General features: G+C 38.7%; 1 protein-coding gene across 1 annotated transcript in view; it reads left to right on the forward strand.

Annotated features, from left to right (window-relative positions):
* LOC141084736 (collagen alpha-6(VI) chain-like) overlaps positions 1–13366 on the forward strand; it is a 177975-nt gene that overhangs the window by 90631 nt on the left and 73978 nt on the right. Inside the window, exons 23-29 of the mRNA XM_073569619.1 lie at positions 4854–4916; positions 5059–5121; positions 6292–6354; positions 6607–6657; positions 7505–7540; positions 11388–11450; positions 12456–12515. Of these exons, the coding sequence (XP_073425720.1) occupies positions 4854–4916; positions 5059–5121; positions 6292–6354; positions 6607–6657; positions 7505–7540; positions 11388–11450; positions 12456–12515 (399 nt within the window). The remainder of the gene's footprint in view (positions 1–4853; positions 4917–5058; positions 5122–6291; positions 6355–6606; positions 6658–7504; positions 7541–11387; positions 11451–12455; positions 12516–13366) is intronic.

Below are 13366 nucleotides of genomic sequence, written 5' to 3' on the forward strand. Positions count from 1 at the left end.
ACGGCTCTTTATGTGCATTAATGATTGTTTAGGATTTTGAATAGTAAACAGATGTGCATACATTTGTATTCCAAATAGATGAACAGGTCTTTGGGTGGTGTGAACAGGGTCTTACTGACCTGTTCATTTTTGTGTGTGTATCATGTGTTCTGAATCTATTGATTTCTTGCTTATGCATGCTTTGGGAGATCCCCGCCTCTCTCTTTTGGGACACGCACATAAAAAGCCATTTTGCCCAGTGTGCCCATACCGGGCAGCACCTTTCTGAACCCTGCTCATGAAGGTATTGTTCACATTGTCAGGTTTTAAATATATTAGATAGGACTGCTCCATAATGGGTTATCATGACGTGGTGGAGTGGCTTAGCGTACATTTTTTGCAAAAAACGTATCAACTAAATACCCTGGTTTTGATAACATCTTTTACTAGCACTTGCTGCTTACTGTTACATATATTTTACAACAGAGTATTCATGCACGTTTGTCATGCTGTGTGTTCTTTCTGTGTCTTAGTCTTTGGGTGGTGTGAACAGGGTCTTACTGACATGTTCATTTTTGTGTTTGTCTCATGTTTTCTGAATTTATTAATTTAAATGTAGGTCTGAGGATGCACATCCAGCTAAAGTATTTGCTGGCTTTGGCAGGCAAATATGTACTTTCTTCGTGGAACAACCTCTTTATGAGCAGAGTTCTTGTCCCATAATATTTGTAATGAAAATACATTAGCTATTTTAATAACCCCAAAACCAGTACCCACAAAAAAGCACACTATAACAATTTTGGACACAAAATGAGACAACAACTATAATGCTTCATGGATTCCCGTATAACCCAATTTCATCACAGAAAAGCAGGTGGGAATTGTGCCGACACACTCTTTGGAGCAAAGTTTGGTAAAGAAGTACACTTTAATCAATAGATCTTGGAATAATAATAAGTTCCACAATTTCATTAGGTAAAAAAAATGTTCCTGTGCTGAGATAATCTTATACATGTGTCCCTGCTGTGTATTGCGTAATGGCCGTGTCTGACAGTACAGAGACATGGTCTGATCATACCACAGCTCCTGGGCAGAGGAGGATGCAATAGAGAGTATACAGAAAGGACAGCGCGGGATCACAACTGATTCTTTCTGTGAGGTAAAGCTTTTGCTGATTGTTTTTAAACATGTAGATCATTGTCTGGCCCATAATTCATAACAGCGCATTTACATATAAGGAAAACGTTTAGATACCTGGATTGAAATGTCAGATTGCAGATATCACTGAATCATTTTATTAAGCTTCCTATGACCTACATGCCCATATATAATGCTTATGAGGGTTGATCCCACTGACACATTCCCTTTAATTAAAGTACTCTTCAGTCATGCCATAAAACATTGGATACATTGATTCAATGCATGAGTCTTTATAGACTGGTTTACGAAAAGGACAGTAAATGTATAAACAGACGTTTACTACATCAGACATTGCTTGCAAACAATATGTAGCCTGGACTGAGAACAAGATAAGGATTACACTGGTCAACAGCATTTTTGGTGCCAAAGATATTTCATCGAATTTAGGGTATTTTTGGGGTGCTGATTCTGAATATGTCATCAGTTTTGCCAGATTGGCTCAAGTTTTTGAGATTTTTGGTATCTTATTTATAGCACTTGTTGGTAAATGCGACGCATCATCTCATTAATTTCTTTGGATTAGTACTTGAACTGAGCAGTTCTCAATATAGTTTTGTGTTAATTAGTGTTCTAAAAGTTTGTTCATAGCTTGATTTTTGCACTAACTTTATGTTGTTGTCTGTTTTCCAGTGAAAAGCATGAACTCATCAAGAAGAAGTTGTCTTAACGATCCAGACTCATTCTGTTACATTTGTGGTGAATACACACTGCCAAAACATAGAAGAAACATAACAGACTTCGTAAAAAAAGTGTATTTTGCCTATTTTGGGGTTATTCTTGGGGACCAAGACAAGTTTTGGGCACCACACATAGTGTGCAAAGCATGTATCGAATTATTACGAAAATGGAGCAAAGGACAAAGAAAAAGCTTCAAATTTGGTGTTCCAATGGTGTGGAGAGAGCCAAAAAATCATCATGATGACTGTTATTTATGGTAAACACAGGTACAGGCACATCTTCACAATGAGGGACAGGCCTTCTTGCAGATTCCATGTTACTCCCATTTTCGTTTCTTATGCTTATTGAATCCTTGCACTTGCACTGCACAGAAATAACAGTCATCATGATGATTTTTTGGCTCTCTCCACACCATTGGAACACCAAATTTGAAGCTTTTTCTTTGTCCTTTGCTCCATTTTCGTAATAATTCGATACATGCTTTGCACACTATGTGTGGTGCCCAAAACTTGTCTTGGTCCCCAAGCATAACCCCAAAATAGGCAAAATACACTTTTTTTACGAAGTGTGTTATGTTTCTTCTATGTTTTGGCAGTGTATATTCACCACAAATGTAACAGAATGAGTCTGGATCGTTAAGACAACTTCTTCATGATGAGTTCATGCTTTTCACTGGAAAACAGACAACAACATAAAGTTAGTGCAAAAATCAAGCTATGAACAAACTTTTAGAACACTAATTAACACAAAACTATATTGAGAACTGCTCAGTTCAAGTACTAATCCAAAGAAATTAATGAGATGATGCGTCGCATTTACCAACAAGTGCTATAAATAAGATACCAAAAATCTCAAAAACTTGAGCCAATCTGGCAAAACTGATGACATATTCAGAATCAGCACCCCAAAAATACCCCAAATTCATTAAAATATTTTGGACACCAGAAAAAAAATTTTTTTTCGTTGACCTGTGTTATCAGCATTCCTTCAATTTTTTAATATGAATCATCTCCACTTGGAGGTTTGACCCTCGCAGCTCTACTCCCCAGTTCATTGCTAATCTTTATTCTGTATTTTGAACATATATGCAGATGATTATGAAAAATTGCATCAGGGCCAAATAATTTATGTGAAGAGGCCACTGACCTCTAACATCTGAATTATTACTACATCTCTGTTTGGCACTTTGCTGAATTACAATGTGGTCAATGTGGTTTGAACATTTCAACTAAGCAGCCCTCCTCCCTAGTGGACGATTTTCTGGCAATGTGTGTAAATTAGTCATATAGGAGATATAACTTTATCTTATATACACATTTGCTGTAAAGATAATTGAGTTTGCTGCATTTCATTCCTTTGTAGTCAAAACTTCAGCCAGGAAAGCTAGGAAAGGAAGCGAATGTGAATCTGTCGACCACATTTCTTAAACATTCCTCATGGGATCACTCACACGCGAATTGTTTTAAAAGAATCTTGCTTGATTCATATGTTGTGATTTGTCAGATTAAATTACATTAGTTGGTTGTAGTGTCACTATTAAATCCAATCACTATAAACCAAATAGAAAAACAATCGCATTGTCAAACTTGTGATTTCTAAAAAATAATAGCATTGAATTATATTATTAAATATTATTACATAGATGCAATTGTGTTTTTGAGTGTTTTATCAACTATATGTTTCACTTTCTGGCATGTATTTACAAGAAGTATTAATTCTTATCAAAACAACTTTATGACTGCTTTGTGTGCCAAAAAGATAATATGCATAATTAATAATTTCACATTCAACTCATGATTCTGCATAAGTTTTCACATTTGAAAGATGCTTATAATATACATGCACAATTCAATTCACATGAGCAAATTGACATCTGAATGACTGTGTTACGGTGTGGGAAAAAATGGAGGAACCTGGAAGTGGACCCTCTGAGTCATGGCTCCAGAGCAACCGAGGGCGAGCTGACCAGGTGAAACCACCCCCTATACAGGGAGCGTTAGGAGCAGGCCCACGAGGGATGGAATCGTAAAAGCCGGAGTCAAAGGGACGACCAGGGCTAGGAATAAGAGAGTCAGTGGCGAGGAGATACAGAGCCCAGATGTACGGAGGGACTGGAGGAACTAAGGAAAATAGAGGCAAGCAGGATCGGGGGCACTAGAGGCAGACGGAGGCTGGTGACTGCGGGCGAGAGAGGAAGGTGAGCATGGTACGGACAACACACAGAGCTGCCTGACAGATAGCAGAGGGTAACGGACCAGAGAGGCACAAAGGACAAGGCAGAGACACCGGGCAAGGCAGGAGGGCACAGAGCAGAGAAGCTACCGGAGGCAGCGCAGACAGGACAGAAGGATAGCACAGAGGATACAGGGACCTGAGGGTGGCGGAAATGCTAGAGCAGGAACAGCTCCACTGCAGAAGATAAACAGGCATCTTACCTGACAAGATGCCTTGCTGAAATAGCCGTTGGGCGCCGCCATGTTGGGGCGGAGTCACTGCATCACTGCTCCCAGAGGTCCGAGCGCCGAGGGGGTAGACAGGCGCAGGCGCGCAGGAACGACGACGGGGAGCCCGGATGTCTGGAGCGGGGACGCGACGTGGAGCAGGAGTGCGCCGGGAGGCGTGCAGAAGAGCAGCGGGACCGCGCTGGTAGGTATGGCAGGCAGAGGGCATGACAGACTGAAGAAGAAAACAAATGTGTTTTGCAATACCCAAGTTCAGTAGTAAAACATTATTAGATTCTGTGTTGGAATTTTAAGAGAGTTGAACATAAAGGAGCGGTTACATTTCTCCAAAACCATGTGGAAGACTTATCAGTTCCTAAAGAAAATCTTAACTTTACGTTACAGCTATTGCTAAATGATAAGGTTTACCTATTACCTATTTTTTTTGTTTCTGAATTCTATTTTACTTTTTGGAAATAAATACTACAAATGGAAATCTGCTGTTTTTATTTAATCTAGATATACATAATACAATGAATCTACTTTTTTTGATAGGGAAATAAAGGAATCCCAGGAGTCAATGGAGAAAAAGGAAAAAGCGGCCCAGTTGGCCTTACGGTATAGTTTATAGTTGGATATACTGCATTTTAGTTACATTTATCTACAATATATAAATAAATATATATAAATATATTTATATATTTATATCTAAGTATATGAATTTATATATATAAATCTGCCCATACTCTTTCTTATGCAGGGCCCTTTTGGCATTCCAGGTGTTAATGGAGACTCTGGCAATTCTGGACAAAAAGGAAAAAAGGTTTGTTGAATATTATATTAGGAAAGCAGTGCAATTTCATAGTAGGTCAATCTTTTCCTTGCATAAAGACAGGCAAACTTGCCATCAAAGGAACTTAAAACTGGCTATAATATCGAAGATTTTTAGCATTCCAAAGAAGTCAAATGATTAATGGAAATATTCAGTGTATTCTAAGGTTAAGTTCCCAGGATGAGTTCTTGCTTGGTTTTTGATATTGCAGGTTTTCTGTACCATTTCTGCACCAATTATCTCAATTAAGTTACTTGCATTTTTTCATTGTGTTTTCGAGTACTTTTTTTTACATGTGTTTTAATCACAATTTTTCTGTTTCGCTTTCTCTCTCCTTTTGGTATGTCATGTTTTAAAGAAAGCTGCTTTTTTGGCAACTTTCTGTTACATGTATTTGCTAAAACTTTGTTAGTACAGTCAAGTGTGGATTAGGGCCTAGTATATTTAATTCAGTGCCCATGTTATTTTAATTATGTGAAGAAGACTACCCACCAATTTAGAGCACATATTCTAAAGCACGTCGGAGATGTCAATAGGAAGGAGGAGAAACCTGTCACGAAACATGTCTGCTTCCACCATTTGGGCGACGCGAGATATATTAAATATCAAGGAATTGAAACCATTCAACCATCGCCGAGAGGGGCAATTGGGTTAGCAGTAACAGTTTTAGTGGGAGAGATTAAATGCTAACATTACTGGTTGTTTAGGATTTTGAAGGAGTCAATGGTAAATAGATATGCATAAATTTGTATTCCCAATAGATGAATGTGTTCTGTGAATAAATCATTTACTCAAGTTTTTAGTTAAAAAACAAAAAACCCAAAGCTAAATGCTAGCATAAATTTGTCTAACAATGACGCTTAAAACCCTCATGTTGTGAAAAAATATAATATAGGGCTATATCAGATAAGAAATTTTGAAACTTTTTGTGTAAATATTAGTGTCTGTTATTTTACATTTTATTATTTTATATTATTATTTCTCAAATGTTCTTGTTTACAACATTATTTTTAGCTTTGCATGTTATGTCCCATTTAATTAGTACGCCATGTAACCTTGGTGAACAAAAAAGAAACCTTATTAACAACTAATATCATCGTGCCAAAGACACAATGTGCATAAAATGTAATTGAGAAAACATATTGTTCGGTCCTTTTGCAGGGGGAGCCTGGAGATCCTGGAATGGAAGGAAACCATGGAGTGGAAGGATTAAGGGGACCTGAGGTAACACTGTTGATTTAGTACATAACTATACACATTAATATAATATTTTATATATACTGTATATATACAGTATGGTAAATGTATATACGGTATCTCCACAATTTTTATTCCCCATCTATTATACAGTTTGCATTTTTAAATGTAGAATAAGTTACCACTAAACAGTTGTTATCATTTTACTACAGAACGAGCATTTTTTGCATAGATTTCCAATAGTGAATGAGCCCTTTAATCTTTTTGTATAAACATTAGGGTGAACAAGGTGTAGATGGCTATGGAACACCTGGTAAAAAAGGAAAGAAGGTGAGTTTCATTATCTTGTATGGCATATAGTAAATACATAAATAAATATCTCTATGACATGTTAGGCTAGGAGTTTGCTAAATACTGTTGTCATGATCCAGGTTGGATATGACAGGTTTTGAATAAGTAACCTTTTTTTTCCTTTGAGCTGGTTGCTTAGAGTTGGTTTTGCCCCTGGTGGCCATTAGGGTTATTACACAGTGGTGTCTTTTGTTCTAGTTTGCCCCGGTGGTGGTGAGCGTTATTGCACGGGAATCTTTAGCAGGTGTGAGACTCTGGCTCTTAACTATAAAGGTGTGTCAGGTGTTCTCACTCACTGTTGGTGATATTGGTCTTTTCCAACCATCCTTGGTGAAGGAAGGAACTTGAGAAGAGTCCCGGGCAGCTCAGTCAGAATCCTGGAGTGGCAGCTATGGTGTCAGCGAGGAGTTCTTGCAAAGCTTGGAGGAGTTCTTTTATTTAAATTCGCCCTGCTGGAGGTGGTGTATCCAGGGTCATGCGTGTCATATAAATTCGCCCTGCTGGAGGCGGTGTGTCCAGTCACACGTGACCATGACAACTGTTTTTTAATTTCATGATTATATGATTTCTAGCTACACAAATGTACAGACAACTGGGCAACCGGGGCCAGACCACAGAGCTGTAACGGCAGACTAGTTTCTAATATTTTCACAGTTTGTTTATTTTTTTACATTTTTTGTGACTTTTGTGTTCTAGTAGCAGCAATTTTCAAGAACACTGAAACCTCGTGACATGATTTCCGATTACACGACGTGTGTCAAGGCCAAAGTCATTTTCTAGTCCTAGCCTTAAATCTTTTAAAATTATTTTTTTCCCTTGTTAATAGGGGCAGCAAGGATGTCGAGGAAACATTGGCCTTAAGGTATTTGCCACACATTTATTGTCTTTCTTTTAAATTTATATCATATGCTTTATTTTCTTTTCCCTGCAACATGTTTTCAAGCTTTATTACAGAATTCAGAAATTGCTGTTGAAATTTTAAACAGTGACATAATTTATGTATATTTTTATATTTATACTAGCTGAAGAGCCCGGCGCTGCCCGGGCATAGTAACTAACTGTGGTTAGTTATAGCAAATTATAATTATCCTCCATCCCATAGTCCCATGCCCATATACCCATCATACATATCCTCCATCCCATAGTGCCATGCCCATATACCCATCATACATATTCGCCATCCCTTAGTCGAGTGCCCATATACCCATCACACATCCTTCATCTCATAGTCCCATGCCAATATACCCATCATACATATCCTACATCCCATAGTCCTGTGCCCATATACCCATCATACATATCCTCCATCCCATAGTCCCGTGCCCATAGACCCATCATACATATTCTCCATCCCATAGTCCAGTGCCCATATACCCATCACACATCATCCATCCCATAGTCAACCATTATGACATCATAATGAGCGGCGGGGCTTGCAACCTATGACATCAGCGTCGCCATGGCAACCATTATGACATCATAATGAGGGGCGGCGCTTCATACCCACACACTGTTTCCCCAGTATGTGGATAGAGGCATTATGACATCATAATGAGGGGCGTGGCTTGACGCGCACACACTTTTTCCCCAGTATGTAGATAAGGGCAAAATTGTTTGGTGAATTGGAATGCGTGGGGTTAAAATTTCACCTCACAACATAGCTTAGGACGCTCTCGGGGTCCAGACGTGTGACTGTGCCAAATTTTGTGGCTGTAGCTGCGACGGTGCGGATGCCTATCCCGGACATACACACACACACATACATACATACATACATACATACACACTTTGAGCTTTATATATTAGATTTACATATTATATACTTGGTAAATGATCAAGTTATTACCATAAGCTTGAATATATGTGTCATAATTGTTTATTGAAAAAATTCAAGTTAACGGATATGAGAAATGGATGCATCTGCAATTCCTTCTAAGGGTACCGTTACACTTAGCGATGCACCAGTGATCCCGACAGCGATATGGATCGCTGGTGCATGGCTAAGTGGTCGCTAGTGAGCTGTCACACAGGCAGATCTCACCAGCGACATAGCAGGGGTCGGGGGTTGCTACTTACCTGTCAGACGCGACGATCCTGACGTCCTCCCGCCTGCGTCCACGCATCGCTCGTCGGCGCCACAGGAAGCCCAGCAGGAAGCGCCCGACGAAAAATGGTCCAGGACGTTCTCGCGTGACCAGCGATGAGCAGCGGGGGAGCCAGTCGGAGGTAAGTATCAGACATAGCGATATCGCTAGCAATATCGCTGCTACGTCACAAAATCGGTGACGTTACAGCGATATTGCTAGCGATATCGCTATGTGTAACGGGCCCCTTACCATCGCTGACGTGTCCATTCTTTCTGGAAAGGTGGTAGATGATCATTTCGGAGAGCAAAAACATATTTAAAAGAAGCATGATTAGGTACTCACTAGATCAGTAATAGCAGGGCGATGTATAGATTTCCATTTGGCAGCAATCAAAATTCAATAATAAATGAGAAACAATAAATCTACATGATATAGGGAAATGACTAATGTTTATTAAGATCACAAATTCAGGTGAGAAGAAACTAAACTAAATAAATCAGACCAAAATATGCACACTGGATTGTTTTAGAAATAGTATGGCCATTTTGATGTGTGCGTGTGTATGTATTGAGCATGTCATCAGTTTTCAAAATAAATATATTTCTAATGATGATCTTGAAATCAAATTCTCACCAGGTATTGGTATCAACCCATCCATCAGGCAAAGAAATCAAACTGTAGATATCGATAAATTAAGTTATGTATAATAATGAGAAATGTCACAGGAAAAACGTGTTGAACACATGAAGCAAGAGAGATGCAAAAAGCCATGGAAAGTCAAGACATCATCTAAAATCTATTTGTAATTGGAAAGCAATCCTGCCACTTAGTGAAAAATAATGTCAGATGGTTCAATTGATGACCTAAAAAAGGTGTCTCATTACCAAGGTGCTACAAGTAAACCATCTCATGATGGATAAAACCAGTGAGCTGCCTCAATACCTTTGCAACCTTATCTTTGCAAAACATACTGATGGCATTGACAGAAGAATTTCTAAACCACTGTAGATTCCAGTGAGGACTGTTGGGACCATAATCCAGAAGTGGAAAAAACACCCTTTCGACGTAAACCGGCCTCAAACAGGTGCTCCCCCAAGATTTCAGACAGAGGAATGTAAAGAATTATCAAAAAAGAATTGTCCAAGAACCAATGGCCACCTGTGGAGAGCTACAGAAAGACCTGTAATCAACTGGTACAGTTAGGTACCCAACCTCCATTTCCTGTATGCAAGCTTACCACACAAGACTCCACTGCTGAGCAAAAAACATGTTCAAGCGCATTTAAAGTTTGCTCAACAACATTTAGGCAAGAGTGTGAAATACTGGGAGAATATAGTCTGGTCAGATGACACCAAAATTGAACTCTTTGGATGCCATAACACACACTATGTTAAAACACCATATTAACAGTGAAGTTTGGAGGTGGAAACATCATAGTGTGGGGCTGTTTTTCAGTGTTCAGCACTGGCAAACTTCATGTAACTAAAGAAAGGATAAGTGGACAAATGTACTGAGAAATTCTTGATAAAAATCTGCTGCTATCTAGCAGGATTATGAAGATGAAACGAGGGTGGACATTTCAGCAAGACAAAGATCCCAAACACACAACCAAGGAAACTCTCAAGTGGTCTCAGAGAAAGAAAATAAAGCTGCTAGAATGGCCCAGCCAATACCTGATCTTAATCAAATAAAAAACTTTGTGGAAGTACAAAAGCTCAAAGTTCATTAAAGCAGCCCATGAAACCTTAAGGATTTGAAGAGTGTTTGTGTGGAAGAATGGGCCAAAATCACACCTGAGCAATGCATGCAACTAGTTTTTCCACAGGAGGCATCTTGAAGCTGTCATCACCAACACAGGCTTTTGTACTAAGTACATTTAAGTAAGTGTGTTCAATAATTTTCTTCTGTGCAATTTCTAATTATTACACATAGCTTAATTTATGGACATCTATGGTTTGATTTCTTTGTCAGTGTGGATTGGATGGGTTGTTACGACATCTGGTGAGAATTTCATGTCATTAGCACCTTTAGAAATATATGTACTTACAAAATTGGTGATGTGTTCAATACTTATTTCACCCACTGTATATATTGTGTGTATAGTGCGATTTACCGCTATAGTTCTAAATATTAAGACAAGTGAAACAAGATGGAATATTAAAAATCTTATTTACAGTTACTCTATTGCTGATATACCAATTTCTCTATTACATGATAAGTCTTGGATATTTTTCTTTTAAATACAGGCATTTATTAGAAGACCTTAACGAGTTAATATGACAGTTGCACAGTTCAGGGTTGCTGACTGCCTGTAACCTGCCCTTTGGAGAAGGACCTGCAGCTGGGGTTTTTCTCTAATTAGTTGTAATGCCAGAAAGATCACGACTTTCCTTCTCGAGGTCCGCCAACAAGTCTTTTTTTCACAAGCACTACGGGTTTTGTCAAACTGTACTCCCATACTTATGTTCCAGGGGCAAAATTATGTTCCTTTGTGCATCATACAGATGCGCATGTTTATTTTGGAATGTTGTCAATATAATAATGCAGAAGATTTTCTTGTGATTTATTCTTTTTAATAAAAAAAGAAAAAAAAAAAAGTGATTTTAGTAACCATTCTTGTAGGGAAATCAAGGAGACTCAGGTGAAGAAGGAGAACATGGACGGAACGGAGAGCAAGGAAATTCTGTAAGTGTCTAGTTCATAGTGATTTACTGATGGCTGAATTAAAAGTAACAGAAGCAATAAAAAATAAAATCTCTCTGCACATAAGGCTGGGTTCAGACAAGCATTTGTAAAAGCACTTGTTTATCCCTAAGAAAAACAATTTTTCATCAAGATTCTCATCAGTATGTCATCTGTTTGTCCATCCTTGGCATCTTTATGGTTTCCATTTTATGCATTAAGAATTAAAAATATAATAGTAGACCAAATATAGTTTTGCTAGTTGATAATTACAATGGATCAATAAGCAAATGGATGCTATTCGAATGGTGTTCTCAAATTATCCATGCTTTTTAACACACTGGGTGAGTCCAGTGTTGGACTGGGATGTCAAGGACCTACCAACAACATTGACTTTATGGGGTCATTGTTCAACTACATGTAAATATTACGTTATCCTCATTCACAAATTTACATATGCTTCTATGTAATATTAAACTGGGTCATTTTTAAAAGAATGATGAGATGTTTCCTTTGCTGGTACATAGTGAATCAAGTGTACTGTACAAAGTACTGCTCATACAGTGAGAGTCCAACTCCTAAACAGGGGCCCACCGGGGGATTCACCTGTTCTCCTGTGGGTCAGTCCGTGCCTGCGTGAGTCTAATCCAAAAAAACAGATTAAGCAGTGCACACTGCACTATTTATAGAGCAAGGCCATGCCCACTACATGACCCCTGCCAAGAGTGATGGAGACTTATCGATTTGGACTGGACAGTCCCTTAAATGTCTGCTTTTTTATCAGAATTGATGCCACTCTCAAACAGGCCTTCTCTGATATTGCAGATGAATTCTATTAAAGTGAATGAGAATTAAATGCAAGAACATTCACATCCCATAGACAATAATAGTGCAGTTCTAATTTATCCAAATAGATGAAGGCATTTAAAACAGCGTAAAAATCCTTTAAGTTTAGACATTCTGTTTCCATTTATCCAGATTATAAAATATGTAACTGTTTTACCCTAGATCTTTGGGGAACAAGGTGGTGTCGGAGATCCAGGTTCACCAGGAGATCATGGCAGAAGGGTAAGCCTTACATTGCACTGTGAGGTCTATGCCTCCATAATTTTTCAATCTTAATTGTGAACATGTTTTGAATTGTAGTTGACAATATCTGAAACACATAGTATTTAACTTAGAGCCAAGCTAGGTAAATGATTACCGTGTAGAGAGGATCTGAGTGGCCAACCGTCCAGAAAGTCCAGGACAGTGGGTAAAAATGGGACACTATTTTCCCTGTTCTTAAAAAACATTTCAAGCATCCGTGATTTTTTGAAGTTTAAGAAACCTATACAGAGTATTTAGTGTCATGAATGAGTCACCGTAGGAGGCAAAAACAGAAATACTAGCTAAGTCCAGAAAACCAGAGAAGTTGGCAGCTATCGGATTGCAGACCCCTGAACCTATCAACAACAACTAGCAGTAGCCGTGGGGGGTTCCTACGGTGCCCTAGACCCCTCGATCACAGCCGGAGAACTAAATAGCCTAAAGACAGAAAGGGAAATCTAAACTGCCCCAGAGCAGACCCCAAAGCAATAGGCAGCCCCCAACATATAATGACGGTGAAGCAAGATGAAAAAACACTCACACAGATAGAAAGATAGGCTGAGCAAATGATGGGGCCAAAGCTAACTAAATAGGACAGGATAGAAAAGCTGCTGTCTGCAATCCGCCAAAACCCTATCAAAACAAGAGCCAACAGACTGATAGGGAAAAAGCCCTGAAGACGCTAGGCTTCAAAAAGACTATATCAGTACTCAGGTATTTTCTGAAGATAGAGCAAAAAGGAATTCAGCTCACCCCAGCAGGGAATGGCAGAAATCCAGAAAAACAAGGCAAAACAAAACCAAAACACAAATGCAAAAAGCAGAGCAGAA

Source organism: Dendrobates tinctorius, unplaced genomic scaffold, assembly GCF_039654945.1.
Source record: "Dendrobates tinctorius isolate UK_male_01 unplaced genomic scaffold, ASM3965494v1 ptg000005l, whole genome shotgun sequence".
In the NCBI taxonomy this organism is placed as follows: Eukaryota; Metazoa; Chordata; class Amphibia; order Anura; family Dendrobatidae; genus Dendrobates; species Dendrobates tinctorius.